At 49.6% G+C, this 15,743-nt stretch overlaps 1 protein-coding gene across 15 annotated transcripts in view; it reads right to left on the bottom strand.

The window, feature by feature from the left end:
• MRAS (muscle RAS oncogene homolog) overlaps positions 1-15,743 on the bottom strand; it is a 59,298-nt gene that overhangs the window by 29,980 nt on the left and 13,575 nt on the right. For 10 of the 15 annotated variants that reach the window (XM_074031129.1, XM_045386901.3, XM_074031132.1 and 7 more), the window contains exon 2: positions 3,564-3,774. The exons of 3 other annotated variants lie outside the window; for them this stretch is intronic. In XM_074031129.1, the coding sequence (XP_073887230.1) occupies positions 3,564-3,756 (193 nt within the window). In that variant the 5' untranslated portion in view covers positions 3,757-3,774. Of the gene's footprint in view, positions 1-3,563; positions 3,775-11,368; positions 11,471-15,743 lie in introns of all 15 variants that reach the window. 2 more of the 15 variants (XM_074031126.1, XM_045386903.2) reach the window with 1 other exon arrangement.

Raw genomic sequence — 15,743 nt, 5'->3', positions numbered from 1 at the left:
AAAGTTTTTTGTTTTGTTTTGTTTTGTTTTTTGAGAAGGGGTCTCACTCTGTTGCCCAGGCTGGAGTGAGGTGGCACAGTCTTGGCTCCTGAGCTCTAGTGATTCTCCCACCTCAGCCACCCGAGGCTAATTTTTATATTTTTAGTTGAGATGGGGTTTCATCATGTTGCCCAGGCAAGTCTCAAACTCCTGAGCTTGAGCAGATTGCTTGAGCAATCTGCCCACCTCAGCCTCCCAAAGTGTTGGGATTTACAGGCCTCGTGAGCCACAGCGCCCGGCCACAAAGCTGTATTTTTTTGAAGTCATGATTTGGTTCTGCTTCTGGCCAAGACGGAGTAACAGGCACCAGATTTACCTTCTCAGCTGAAACAACCAAAAGACAGACAAAATATGTGGGAAGATTGCCTCAGCCCAGAAGGTCTAGGCTGTGGTGAGCCTGGATCACGCCATTGCACTCCAGCCTGGGTAACAGAGCGAGACCCTGTCTCAAAACAAAAACAAAAACATCGTCCCACAAAGAAAACTCCAGGGCCAGATGGCCTTGTTTGTGAATTCTACTAAACAGTTAGGGAAGAAATACGAATTTAACTCAAACTCTTCCAAAAAATTGAATAACACTTGTTCTATAAGGCCAACGTTACTCTGATACCAAAACTAGACACAGACATTACAAGAAAACTATAGACCAATATTTCACAAGAACACAGATATAAGAATTGTAAACAAAAGGTTAGCAAATCAAAGCCAACCATATTAAAGGATAATATATAATGACCAAGTGGGGTTTATTCCAGGGATGCAATGTCAGTTTAATACCAGAAAAAAGAAAAATCAAGGACCAGGGATGGTGGCTCACACCTGTAATCCCAGCACTTTGGGAGGCTGAAGTGGAAGGATTATTTGAAGCCAGGAGTTCGAGACCAGCCTGGGCAACGAAGGGAGATTCCCCCCAATCTCCACAAAAACGTAAAATATTAGCCGGCACAGTGGTGTGTGCCTACAGTCCTAGCTACTGGGGAAGCTGAGGCAAGAAGATCTCTTGAGCCCAGGAGTTTGTGGTTGCAGTGAGCTAAGATCGTGCCACTGCGCTCCAGCCTAGGTGACAGTGCAAGACTCTGTCACAAAAACAAAACAAAACAATCAATGTAATTTACCATATTAAACTAAAAAAGGAAAACCATATGGTTATCTCAGTAGACACAGAAAAAGCACTGGACAAAATCCAACATCCATTCCTGATAAAAACTCTCAGCAAAAGGAATAGAAAGGAACTTCCATGACCTGATAAAGGCCATCCATAAAAAGCCTGCAACTAACATCATACTTAACGCTAAAGACCGAACACTTACCCTTTAAGATCAAGAACAAGACAAGGATATCTGTTCTTGTCACCTCTTTTCAACAGGGTGCCAGAGATTTTAATCAATGAGATAAGGCAAGAAAAAGAAATAAGAGCCATCCAGATTGGAAAAGAAGTAAAACTGTCTTTACTTGCAGTCACTATGGTCTATTCAGAAAAATCCAGCAGAATCTACAAAAAAGACACTAGAACTAATAAGTGAGTTTAGCAAAGTTGCAGGTTACAAGATTAATATACAGAAACCTATTGTTTTTATATATACTAGCAACAAATAACTGAAAATGGAAATAAAAAACCACAAATAATAATTTACAATAGCCGGGCGCGGTGGCTCAAGCCTGTAATCCCAGCACTTTGGGAGGCCGAGACGGGCGGATCACGAGGTCAGGAGATCGAGACCATCCTGGCTAACACGGTGAAACCCCGTCTCTACTAAAAAATACAAAAAACTAGCCGGGCGAGGTGGCGGGCGCCTGTAGTCCCAGCTACTCGGGAGGCTGAGGCAGGAGAATGGCGTAAACCCGGGAGGCGGAGCTTGCAGTGAGCTGAGATCTGGCCACTGCACCCCAGCCTGGGCGACAAAGCGAGACTCTGTCTCAACAACAACAACAACAACAACAACAACAAAAATTTACAATAGCATCAATACAGATGCAGGTATAAATCTGACAAAACACGTAGAAGACCTATGCACTCAAAACTACAAATAAGCTGGGGCACGGTGGCTCACGCCTGTAATCCCAGCACTTTGCGAGGCTGAGGTGGGTGGATCATGAGGTCAGAAGATCGAGACCATCCTGGCCAACATGGCGAAAGCCCATCTCTACTAAAAATACAAAAAAAATTAGCTGGGTGTGGTGATGCGTGCCTGTAATCCCAGCTACTTGGGAGGCTGAGGCAGGAGAATTGCTTGAACCCAGGAGGCAGAGGTTGCAGTGATCCGAGATTGCACCATTGCACTCCACTAGCCTGGTGATAGTGAGACTCTGTCTCAAAAAAAACCAAAAAACCAAGACAAAAAAAACCTACAAATAAAATTGACAAGAGAAATTAAAGAAGACCTAAATAAATAAATAAACAAATGGAAAGAGATACTGTGTTCATGGGTTGGAAGCCTCAACATTGTTAAAATATCAATTCTCCTCAAACAGATCTACAGATTCAACACAATCCCAATCAAAATCTAGGGTTTTAGAATTTAACTGATTCTAAAACTCACACAGAAATACCTTAGGACCTAGACTAGTCAAAATAACTTTGAAAAAGAACAAAGTTGGAGATGTAATGCTACCTGATTTCAAGCATCTCCTAGAGGGTGTGTTAAAACACGGGCTGAGGCCGGGCGCGGTGGCTCAAGCCTGTAATCCCAGCACTTTGGGAGGCCGAGACGGGCGGATCACGAGGTCAGGAGATCGAGACCATCCTGGCTAACACGGTGAAACCCCGTCTCTACTAAAAAATATTAAAAAAAAAACTAGCTGGGCGAGGTGGCGGGCGCCTGTGGTCCCAGCTACTCGGGAGGCTGAGGCAGGAGAATGGCGTGAACCCGGGAGGCAGAGCTTGCAGTGAGCCAAGATCCGGCCACTGCACTCCAGCCCCGGCGACAGAGCAAGACTCCGTCTCAAAAAAAAAAAAACCACGGGCTGTTGGGCTCACCCTCAGAATTTCCAAATCAGTATGGCCCTGAGAATGTGCATTTCTAATTAGTTTCCTGATGCTGTGGCTGCCGCTGGCCTGGCTGCCACACTTAGAACTAGTAATCCAGACTAATTCACACTCAGCTAGAAACAAAATGTCAGATGCAAGAGATTCCCCCCAAAGGAATATATATACAAGTACCAAGTAAACTATGTTCATTAAGAAACAACGTGCTTTTCCCTCTTTTATTAGCTAAAGACATCCATAACTGTTAATCAGAGATTCTGATCAGCAAGAGAAAACAATCATGTCATTGCTGAGCTGGCATGATTCTAGCCTCCCCTCTTTGTTGAATGCACATTTTGGTTTCCATGAAACCTTGCAAGTCCTCTACGCAGGCCTTCCCTGTTCAGAATTCACCCTGAAAATGACACAGGGCTTTATACCAACCATCCCGTAACAGCAACATTAAGGAAACCACCTTGCCCCGCTGAAACCTGTCAAATGTCCCCGATCCTCCCCATCTACTATCCTACCCAATGCAGGGCTGCCACCCAGGTCTCACCGTCCAAGATGGCCCACTGATTGTCAATCTCTGTATGTTTCAGGTAGGAGTCTTCAATGGTGGGGTCATAGTCAGGCACAAAGATCTTTTGGAAAAACTGGATGGTGAGGGCACTTTTGCCCACGCCCCCATCCCCCACCACCACCAGCTTGTATGTGGGGAGGTTGTCACTGGGGACGGCGCTGGTTGCCATGTTTCTCGAAGGTCAGACCTGCGGAAGGAAGCAAGACGTGTGGAATGAGACAGAGGGCTTTTTAACTTAGGGGAAGATATTCATGTGTCTTCCTCCTTTATAAAGTAAATACTCTCACTTATAAAGAGGTTTGAAAAATGAAGAAATGCAAAAGAAAATAAAAGCATTACACCTGGTCTCACTACCCAGAGACAGTCACTGTTAAAGTGATTTATTCAACCATCATTTATTCAACACCAATTATGTGCCAGGCCCGGTGTTGAGGACACAGTACCACTGGTCTTGTTTAGCAAGTACAGCCAAAAGCCATGTCAAAGAAGCTTTTTGGCCACTAAACTCTACTTGTACAGGTTAACACGAGGGCAGTGGTCTGAGCAGGGCTGGCATGGAGGTTCGTCTTTCACATCCCCTCTTATTAACTGGGTGCTATGCTGAGAAGGATTTGAAGCTGTGTCTTAGCTTAGAAAGCGGGGCATGATAGCTTAGCACACCTGAGTTCTGGGATTCTGAGGCTCCTTCAAAGTTTCAGAGTTCTAGATTCTGGCTCCTTTCTCTCTGCTTCTTGCCCTGTATTATACACAAAGTCATGCTGGAATCTTACGGCTTCTGTTCAACCTCATTTTATTTGGGGAGGAGGCAGGTAGGAGCAGGTCGAAGTTTTGTTTTCATGCTGTTGAGGCCAGCTAAGGCAGTGGTTCTCAATCAGGGGAACTTTGCTCCCCGGGCATATCTGCAACGTCTAGAGATATTTTTTGTTGTTGTCAAAATGGAGTGGGTACCACTGGCATCTGTTCAGCAGAGGCCAGGGATCGTACAATGCACAGGGCAGTCCCCTCCAATGAAGAATCAGCCATCCTAAAATGTCAATAGTGCTGAGGTTGAGGAACCCTGAGCTAAGGTGACCAGGAGGCAGCTGGAAGTGGGACCAGGACTCTAAAGAATAATGGGGCCTTAACAGAAGTGAAGAGTGACCTTTGTAAATAGTGTCCCAAAGTGACAAGGAGGAGAGGCAGGAGGGAGCCTCCTGGAGGTACTCAGAAGGAAAGGAAGGAAACCAGGATCCGTGGTCATGATGGAAGCGAAGAGTTTCCAGAAGGAGGCTGACAGCACCAAATGTTAAACACGGGTGCAGCTAGGGGGATCCCCTAAAGAACAATTTGGGGTTGTAGCCAGGAACCTAAACTGCTAACTAACTGTGGACCCTGCCAGGAAGAAGCAATACCACCTCCTGCTGGGGCATTCCTGGGTGGCACAAAAATGGACCTTGAATCGAGGGAGGGAAAGCTTGATCCTACTGCTGTGGAGAAGAAAAGAAAGAATCCCTGTGCAAGCTGGGAGGGAAAACAGCATGGTGTATGTGTGACCAGGAAACTGACAGTCTCACAGAGAGGAGGGTGGCAGCGTGGCTGGGAGGACAAAGAACTGGGTGCCCTGTGTGCTCTGCCACCACTTGGGAAGGCCACTGACCTCTCTGAGCCATAGTTTCCTTATCTATGAATTTAAAGGGCTGGATTAGATTACTTTTATAATTATTTCCAGCTCTAAAATAGTCTTCAGTTCCAGATTTTGACAGAAAGGGGGCTAAATACAAATGTGGGTTATGTGGCCACACTGATTTGCATGGGGCTGCAGGCAGAGTCATTGCAGAATGCTTTGTAGTTACTGAAGCCTGATGTTGACATTTAGGACTTCCCCAAAGTCTCAGGGAAGTACAAGCTTTGCTACACTGCAGTGAAAGTGCAAATCTGCCTAGGCTGTACTGAAAATACACTTGCATAAATACATTCATACCCTCTCCTGCAGCTCTACCCCATGTGAGAATTTCTTCTAAGGAGATAATCAGAAAAGTGAAGAAAGATGTTAAGAATGGGGGAAAATAGAAATAACTTAATGTTGGCGGAAAAAGTTAAAGAAAAAGTTTATTCATATAATGGAGTACTATGCGGTCATTTAAAAGAAAGATATTCAGTAACCTAGAAAAAATGCATTGTTATGTATGAAAAAAGCCAGGCTGCAAACAGCTAGTAAGTACACCTGATCCACCTTCCACGAAGAGGCCCACCACGAATCTGCGCGGTCAGGTGTGGATCCGGGCATTAAGAGGTTTAGCAGTTGGTTGTCTCTGAGGCACATTTCAGGGCATTTTCATTTTCTTAATGTTTCAGTTTTCTACAACAAGCATGCATTATATTTGTGTACTAGAAACACAAATTTAACACTATTAAAATGCTCCCAGGAAAATAAAATGTTCAAGCCACCTGAAAATGTTTGATTTCCTCTCATACGAGTGGGGATCTCAGCTCTTTTGGGGCAGGATAGGACCAGGCACCGGCTGTGGCCCCGGGATCTGGTTCCAGCATCTTCCTACAACATGGGACAGGCTGAGGCTTCACTTAACTGAGCTCTTCCATGGCCAAATCCATGACGGTAAAGGCAGGCCAAGGAGAGAGGGCAGAGGGGAGTTGCAGGGTGACAGAAATGGGGAGGAAGGGGTGGCCCAGTGGCCTATCTCCTTTGCCCTGAGCGTGGGGTTCACTCCTCAATGCCCCTCAGCCACTGCCGCCCTGTCCTGGGCAATGGCGCTGGGCTGTGGGTGAAAGGTGTTTGCTGGTGTTTGGCTGGTTTTTGGTCTTTTTGAGACAGTCTCACTGTCACCCAGGCTGGAGTGCAGTGGTGCAATCCCAGCTCACTGCAGCCTCCGCCTCCCGAGTTCAAGAGATTCTCCTGCCTCAACCTCCCAAGTAGCTGGGACTACAGGTGCCCACCACCCACGCTCGGCTAATTTTCTTGTATTTTCGGTTGAGATGGGTTTCACCATGTTGGCCAAGATGGTTTTGCTCTCCTGACCTTGTGATCCACCTGCCTTGGCCTCGCAAAGTGCTGGGATTACAGGCGTGAGCCACCACACCCAGTCGGTGTTTGGCTGTTTTTACAGCTTCCATTCTCTGCTGGCAGCGACATAACTAAAAAATACTAAGTGGGTGGGAAGGTATTGAAAAGGAAAACCATTTGTCTTTATTTTCTTCTCAAAAGAAAACAAGATAAGAAATACACTAGTAAATATGCTGGAGGACATGAATGAAGCTTTGAGTCGGCACTCAGACCACCCACAGCCGAATCACCTGGGGACTCCTTAAAAAATGCCCTCTGCTTGCCAAGGCAGTGGGCAGGAAATGGCCAGTGGGGGCCCCCTCCTTTTGACAGCACCCTGCTCTCAGAGGTTGAACCCTGAGAGACCACAGGGAGCCAAGCCAGGGTTCCCTTCTAATTTGGACGCAATGGAACAGGGCTAGACTACTCATTTCACACAAACATCAGACTGGGTCCCCTGTGAAAACGCTTTCTGTGCCCCTCAACGCTGAGGAGGAAAGTCCAGGCCCCTCACAGGACAGTCAATGCCTGTCGCTGGCTGCCACTGCGGACCTCTCCAGCCACACACGTGCCGCAGCCCCTCACACTCTACTCTCACTCCCAACCAGCTCTGTGGTCTCCCAGTGTGCCCTGTGGTCACACTGCAGCCTCTGCACACACCTAAGACCCCCAGGAGAGCACATACTTCCTCATGGGTCAGCACTAGGCACTGCCTCCACCTGTGCTTTGAGCCCTGAAGTTCCTGCCACAGACGCCACAGTGATGCCTAGAATTTTCTATGTGTTTACTGTGCACAAAAGGGCAGGGACAGCATCTTGTTCTTCTCTATATCCCAGAGCCTGGCATAGCACTGGCACAGGGCAGACACTTACTGAATGAACTAGAGGTTCAACACGCATTTCTGAACAATGGTCAGACAACCTACGTACCACAGAGCTGGCTTCCCCATGGTAAAGCTGAGGGACAACTCTCTCAGCCAGGGCTTGGGACTGTCTCTCTCCTACTAAGAGATCAGACTAATGGCACAGACAGGGCCCTCTGGAATCAAGTGTGAGCCAGGAACAAAGAAGGGGTTTCCAAAGCTGGAGAATGAGTCCAGAGAACCCCCCAATTCCTAAAGGTGCTATCTCCTTTTGATAGGCCTGTTTCTCCATCCCCCCAGAAAACACTGATCAAATGGTGTCTTTGCAGATGGGGAGGTCAAGATGCCAAGAACCATGAACTACACTCCTACAAAACAAGCTGGTCTCATGTGGTACAGAGAAAGATTTTTTAAAAACCACTCACAGGCTATGATGAAAGTCACCACAGAATGAAAAGTTGGTTGGTTGGTGGTTAAGGAGCAAACTGATTACATTCACAACACACCTCTCCTTTCCAGCCTTCTCAACCAAAAAGCACCTCAGAGGTCATTCCAGGATGTTGGGTCTTCACTTTGGGGGATGATGGGTGTGCCCCTCTGAGGTGGGAAGGTGGTAGAAGGTAGACTTGGGGTTCTCCTTAAAATTTCCCCACTATTTTCTGTGCTGAATACTCTCCTGCTGACCAGTTGAGTGACCTTGGGCAAATTACCTTCCATGGCCTCAGTATCTTATTAGTAAAGTGGGTTAGCTGGAGACTCATACTTTGCAGGATTGCTCTAAGCATGAAATAAAATGTATGAGACATGCCGAGCTCTGAGAAGATGCCCAAACGCTCGTTTTGTCACCTTGTTTACTTTGTTCCCAAGAAGGAGGACACACACACATATACACACTCACACATACACACACACACACACACACACACACACACTCTCATTCCCAGCCTCCTCTCAGCATGAGAAGCCTCACCACCATCTCTGCTCTGTTAACAGCCAGACAAAATAGGCCTGTGTGGGAACATCACCCACCATTTAGAGCATTGTTTCCATGGGAAATGGCTCCAAGGTTCCAGGCAGCCCCATCCACGCAGAAACCAACTTTGGGAACAGCAGCCACTTGGCCGTGGGGGTGGCTGAGCTGATTCCCATGGCAACCACTGCTCCCAGGGCCCCGCCCAGGCCACAGGCTTCATGGCAACCCAAACCGTTGTTCATACTGGAAACTTCTGCCTAAAAGGCAATATCGCTTCCTCAATAATTTTAATAACGTGTGTACAAAAACCTCAGGCATCTGTAAATGGAAAAATAAGCTCTCTTGGCTGTTGTCTGCCTCTTGCTCCCTTTCTTTCCCCATGGGTAGAACCTTCGTGCATGGTTTGAAGTCGTTTCCCCAAATACCAGATTTACCTTGTCAAACAGATTGTAAGCTCCACGAGGACAAGAGCCACATCCTTTCATTCCTTTGCCCCTCACGGGGCCAGGCAGAGCCTAACACATGGGAAGCTCAGTCTCTACTCACACTGCCCTCATCACTTCCCCAGTGCCGCCTTCTACCCACACAGGCCTCCCTCGTGCTAAGAAGCAGGGGGTCACACCCATCCTTCTGAAAGGGGCCGGCTCATACCCCTAGGAAGTGGGTGGCTGGGTGGACTGATCACCCCAGTATAACCTTTTCACTCAGCAATCTTCAAAGTTAGCATGGGTGTGTCTAAGACCTCCCGGGAATAGTCTTGTGTAACAGCCCAATGGTTCTCAGTGGGACAGCTTGGGAGGTCAGGGACAGCCTGGGAGGTCAGACACAGCCTCAACTCCACAGCCAGGCAGCCGGAGTTCCACTGCGGCGTCCAATACAGACTCCCTGTGTGACCTGGGGCAAGTTTCTTAACTTCCTGGTGCCCAGTTTCCCCATCTATAAGACAAGAGAACAGGGCCCCCAGGAAGGTGTAAGGCCCCAGTGAGAAAATCTTGGAGGGTCCCTCAGCAAGGGCATATTTGCATCGATAAAGTAGTTGGGCCCCTGCTTTCCCTTCAACCTGGTAGGCTTCAGTGATTTAAACCATTTCCTTGCCCCATCCACAGCCCTAGAGAAGGGCCTCCACACTGCAGAGGGCTTCGGGACGACCTGATGTGGTGATAGACAGAAATGCCCAAGACAGCAGCAGGCCCCCAGAGCCCCCACAAAATGGCAAAATGGCAGGGCTCGGTGGTTCTTATCCCTCATGAAATTTGCCTCTTCTCCTCGTTTCCAGGTTCTAGGGCTTCTATGGAGCTTGTTGCCCAAAACAATAGCCTAAAACCACCGCACCCATTGTTCTAAGTGAGCAGCACATGTTAAATGAATGGCTTCAGCTACAGATGCTGCCAAGAGGTCCACAGGCCCCCTGGCCTCTCCATGCACCCCACCCCACCCAGCATCACTTCTAAAGCAGTGTCCTATGTGCTGGCCAGGAAAAATGGTGCCCAGAAGGAGCTGCATAGCAGCAACAACGCCCACCCTTAGTGGACAACTGCTGTGGACTGGTTAGACGCCAAAGGTCATGTTACAGCGGTCATGCCACACTGCCTCCAATTCTTTTGCCAATTCATTTTGCTGCATCACATGGCTTTTCTTTTCTCAGGGTAGTGTCTTCATGATTCACTCTCCTACAGGGCACTCTTCATCACTGTTGCTGCCTCCCTTGGCCCTGACCTTGGGACCACAGATTCTCAGAGGCTGGGCCAGGGCCAATCCAGAGGCTCTCCCAAAGATGCTGCCAATTTTATTGAAGGTTTGGTATTTACTGTTTTTTGCTTCTGTATTTCTATACTAATTATTTCAAAGAGTCCCCCTAACCCTATCAATTGAATTGCAAGTATTTTAGGTAAATCAGGTTAGAGAGAAGGACATATCCATTATTAATGGGGCTCTTAGGAAAGTGAATGGACTTTCACTCACATTGAGCTGAATTAGACCTGGGAAGCTAATCTCATCTCTATGATGTCTGGGTGTGCCCAACCCAGGGGGATGAGGACACGCTGTGGGGAGTGACCCAACCCATGTGGAGGAAATGGCTCTGCATTCCAGGAGCTGCCCTTCCCTTCTGCACAATTCCCAGAAATGGGCAGCTTCACCAGAGCGCTGACCTGCAGGCTGTGCGTAAATGGCACGTGACCCCACAGGGGTCTAGGCCACTTGGCATCCCTTAAGGCTTCACTCTCCACTCCCTGAGACTTTGCTCCAGCCCCTTGTTTCATATCTTTGCTAAGCCAAGTGTGGCACTGTCATTGGGCCTCTCAGCTCCTCTAGAAAGCCACCAGTGCTTTTTAGCTCACTCCATTATTAAGCCCTAACCACCCACCCAACCATGTATGTAATTTCATGCCATAAACAGCAAGTCTCGATGGCAAGTAGGTGGCATGGGTGCTGCTCCTTCCCATTCCCAGAGCCATGGCAGACAACACTGATGGCTCACGGTCCCCTTCCTTGTCAACACAGTACTCTTGGCAGCAGAACACACTGACTGCTCCAGAGAGAAAATCTGTCTGCTGCCCCAGATCTAACCTACTACCCTTCTGGTTCCCTCCAAAACATCCCACTTAGTGGCCATCCTTTTCCATGGGAAGGGCTCAGGACCTTTAGGGGTAGCCTGCCTGGTGATCTCTGGAGATCTCTATTACCCAAGTCTTCTGTTAATCTACCAATCCCTGCTTTTCTTCTAATCTCCTCTGCCAGGATCACACCTGGACTGCTGTCAGCAGAGCAGAAATGATCAGACAGAAGTCCAGAGATCCAAGCAAAGGCCAAGGTTGAAGTAAGTCAGGGAGGGACACGTTGTTGGGCTTACTCATGACCCCTAAGTACCACATGCTTCCACACTTCCACATGGCAACTGTCAATACCTGGGTCTTTCCCACCAGTATACGGGCACCTCCCAAACAGGACTTAGGGCGTAGCCATCTGCGACCCAGCACGATGAGCCTCAGTAGGTGTGCAGAAACCACCTGCCACGACAATTATAATTACAACAGTCATCATGTTAAAAGCAATAGGAACATTTAAGGTAAACAATGTGTCAGATGCTGTTGGAAGATTTTAATTCTCATGACAACCCTACGGGGTACAGCTTCCCATTATCCGCATTTCACAGTTGAAGAAACTGAGACACAGAGTAGTAAAATAACGTTTTGAAGGTCACCAAGCTAGAAAGAGGCAGTGTCGGGATCTGAAACCACACAGTGTAGTTCCAGAGCCACTGTCAGCCTGTGGTGCTAGGCATCCTCTGCTGGCTAGGGGCTGGTGAGTATGTGTGTGCAGTCAGGCCAGGGCAGAGGCAGCTGATCCAGGAGTGCTGGAAAGAGGTCAGGACTGAGCTGCAAGGTGGTGTCAGAGTAGGATACACCCCCAAGGTCAGACCGTTGCCCATGTGGGTGAAACAGCTGGGCAGGTCAGAGCTTCAGAGGCAACCAGGGCAAATACTAGTTATCAAAACTAGACACTTCCCACCCCAGCACCCCAGATCCAGGCTGGGACACCTTGCTGAGCAGGGCATAGATCTGGTACCAGCAGGTAGCCCTCAGCCCTGAGGACCTCCGCCCTGAGGACCAGCGAGGAAGCTGGGGGCACCAAGCTGCTGTGAAAGCCTTATTTTCTAGCACCTTCTAGCACCTCTGTTTGGGACCCTATCCCCTATATGGGTCCCTGCCCCAGCCTCAGCCCATCTCCCTGTGGTCCTACACTAGAGCTGTTCCCTGCCCAGCTCAGGACTGGCCGCTCAATTGGAACTCCTTGCCAAGGAGCTTGAGCTATGCAGACAGCCTACAACCCTAGGCAAGTTACTTTCTATACCTTGGTTTTCTTTTCTATAAAAGTAGGGACAGTGGCAGCATCTGCCTCATGGTGGCTGTGAAAAGCTGCATTTATTTGCTTGGCCCAGTATCTGGCACATAGTGACTGTTCAACAGACATCAAGTTGTTACCATCATCAACATCCTTCTTTGAAATCCATCCCAAGTCCCTCCTGTTTCTCCAAAGCCTTTCTTGAGTACCTTGAGCACCCTGCAAACTGGCAGGTCCACAGGTGACAGTTCAACACAGCTCAGCCTCCTACCTACCGCGCCCTCCTCGGAAGGCTAGCAGGCCAATCTGTGTGTGGGGCTCAGCTCTCCGACTCTGCCTAGGAGGGCCGCAGGCATGTCTCAGCTGGCCACTGAATCACTACAGCGATGTCCCAGGAAAGCGAGCCCTTGGAGGCTTGTTGAATGAACAGTGGATGAAAGGTAAGCTCCTCAGATGCCTTCTTTTGCATTTCTCCAGTATTCAGGCGTTGCTTGTTCACCAAAGAGAATGTGGAAGATATCAAACTGCCAGCAAGTTCAGCATGAAACAAAGTTTCTCCCTCTGGTTTCGAAATCCGGAAGAGCTCTCCATCACAAAACCTAGCCACCCGCTCTGGGTACCCTGTAGTTTGGCGGGGTATATCCTCTAACAGGTCACATGACATGAGAAAGGTCATGGTGTTACCTGAGCCCAGAAAAGAATGAACAGGAGTAAACTGGGAGAGGAGCCAGTGTTGGCCACCCTCCTCTCAAGACACACACTTGCTCAGGCTCCGCAGGATCACACACATCCAGTCAATGCTCCCAGAGCACCTCCTGTGTGCTTGGTCCTGGGAACTGGAGATACCAAAATAAATGAGCCTGAGCCCAGCCCCAGACCATGGGGCACGCAGTGTGTATTTTGTGGGGGAGGCAGGCAGAGGATTATGGTACACTGGGTAAGTAATGCAGGAGCATAGGAGTGGGGGGCATCTTACCCAGCCTGGGGGTGCTGCGGAAGGCTTCCTGGTAGAAGTGACGCAGAACGGGATCTTAAAGGCCAAGTAGATATTAGCCAGGTGAACAGTAAGGATGGCCAGGCACGGTGGCTCATGCCTGTAATCCCAGCACTTTGGAAGGCCGAGGCGGGTGAATCATGAGGTCAGGTGTTCGAGACCAGCCTGGCCAAGATGATGAAACCCCATCTCTAATAAAAATACAAAAATTAGCCAGGCGTGGTGGCTACTCAAAAGGCTGAGGAAGGAGAATCGCTTGAACCAGGGAGGCGGGAGAATCGCTTGAACCGGGGAGGCGGAGGTTGCAGTGGGCCGAGATCACGCCACTGCGCTCTAGCCTGGGCAACAGAGCAAGGCTCCGTCTCAAAAAAAAAGAACAAAAAACAGTAAGGACAAGCGTGTCCCAGGCAAAGAATAGAAGCGACAAAAGTATAATGCATGGCGGCATGAAAAGCCAAGGAGACGCTCGGTACTGCAGGCAACATGATATGACTGGAATGTGGAGTGTATATGTGTGCATGGCAGGGGTAATGGGTATGGGGGGTAAGAGTGGCAGGGGAGGGGGTTACTGTTGGCTCCCTGAAAACGGGATCTTCATTTTTGCATCCCTATACCACGCACAGTGCCTGGCACACAGTGGCTGCTTAATAAGCACTGCATGATGAAGAAACAAGTGCCCAAGGCTGCAGGGCTAGGCAGGGGAGGGTGCTGGGCATGATGGGCCTCACATGTGCTGGAGGCCCCCGGACCCTGCCCTAGCCCCAAGTCCACACAGAAGTACCATCTAGGCTTGCTGGATGGCTGCCTAACCAAACAGGGCCCCTGCAACTCTTTTTGATGACTACACTGAAGTTCACCAGCAGAAAAAGCCCAAGAGAGAGTGGATGAATTACATAGGACAAACTCGAAGTGTTCCAGAATCTCAGAGGAGGGGAAGGGGATGAGAAAGGGGATGGGAATAGGGTAAGGGAGGAACAGGTAACCCAGGTTCAGCCACAAAGGCCTGAGGCAGAAAGCTGTGGGGGAGGGTTATTATCCCCATTTTACCAAGGGGAGAGAGGCATTCTACCAAAGGCACAGGCTAGTGAAAAGAGAATCTGGGATTTGGCACCTAGGCCTGGCAAGGTGCAAAATGAAAACACTGTCCCACTCACCCCCAGGCTTGTCCACCGAGCCTGGTGGGTCTAAGCGGCTTTCAGAACGAGGAGTTGGTAAGGGCCTCAGTGTCTAAGAAGTCACAGAACCTTCAGAACAGTATTCCCTGCTGGCATCCCTGGCTCACAGGAATGCCTGCTACTTGGCCACCTGGCCTCTGGGGTCCTACCCCAGTCCCCCACAGTGCCCCCTGCCCAGCAACCAACAACAGGGAGGGCGGGAAAGAACTCAGTCCAGGGGTGAGGGCAGGGCATGAGTTCTGTGAGGGCAGAGCTGCATCAAGCTCACAACTTCTTGGAGTGGCAGCTGAGGAAAGAGAGTAGGAAGTGGTTTTATTTTTCCATCCTTGTTCTCAGTCCCTGGGGGTCTATTAATATTTTCCTAGCGCCAGGGCAGTCTCACCCGCAGTGAAAGAGGAGGACTCCTGCAGCCTTCCATAGGAATCTGAGCGCAATTGGGAACGTCACGCTGGTGGTCACCCAACCAGGGAAGGCCAGCCTCTGCACACTCTGGGGTTCCCCAGACTGAGGACCCTCAGCCTCCCCAGATCCTGGCAGGCTGCTGTCCTCCCAGCCCCCACTCTGACTCCACTTTGCCCTCTGCTCACAGAGCCCCGCACCTCCTCACTGCTCTGCTCCGCTGCTCAGGCTCAACCCTGCACAAACTGGATTCAGCCAGCACCTCCCTCACCTGCCCAAGGGTGGGCCCCTTTGCCCACCTCTCTGCCCCAAACTCTCTTCCTCTTTCTCCCCTGGCAGTGCAAACAGCCCTTTACCCACATCCCAGGCCAAGGCCTAGCAAGGCTGCCCACTGCTGTGCCCATGTCTGCCCCCAGCCTGAGCCCCTACTACCAGCGTTGTCCTACCCACCACTCCAGCATTATCACTTCCCAACAAACCCGAGCACAGAGTCTCCTGGAATGCCATCCGTGGGTGCCTGAAGCTCTCCCCACTGACCACAACATTCCAGGCCTTTCTTGAGCTGCCCAAGTGCCCCCTTCCGCTCGCTCAGCCTCTGCTCTGCTGATTCTTGGTCTGGTGTCCTCAAGGACAGGGATGGTACTCAAGTGTCAGGTCCCATCCCCCAGAAGCCATTCCTTCCTCTAGGGCCCTCTTCTATCCCCCAAGGTCTGAGCCACCTCGCCTCCATCTATGGAACGCCAGTCCCGTGGCAGGTGGCAGCACAAGTGCTCAGCTGCCATTATTCCATGTGATGATTCAAGACACTTCACCAAGAGGCATTGTTTAGCCCCTTCATGAACTGTGAAGGTCAGAGAGGCTCTGTGGTTT

Source organism: Macaca fascicularis, chromosome 2 (genome assembly GCF_037993035.2).
Source record: "Macaca fascicularis isolate 582-1 chromosome 2, T2T-MFA8v1.1".
NCBI classification, from domain to species: Eukaryota; Metazoa; Chordata; class Mammalia; order Primates; family Cercopithecidae; genus Macaca; species Macaca fascicularis.
This window is presented reverse-complemented; position numbering and strand designations above follow the sequence as displayed.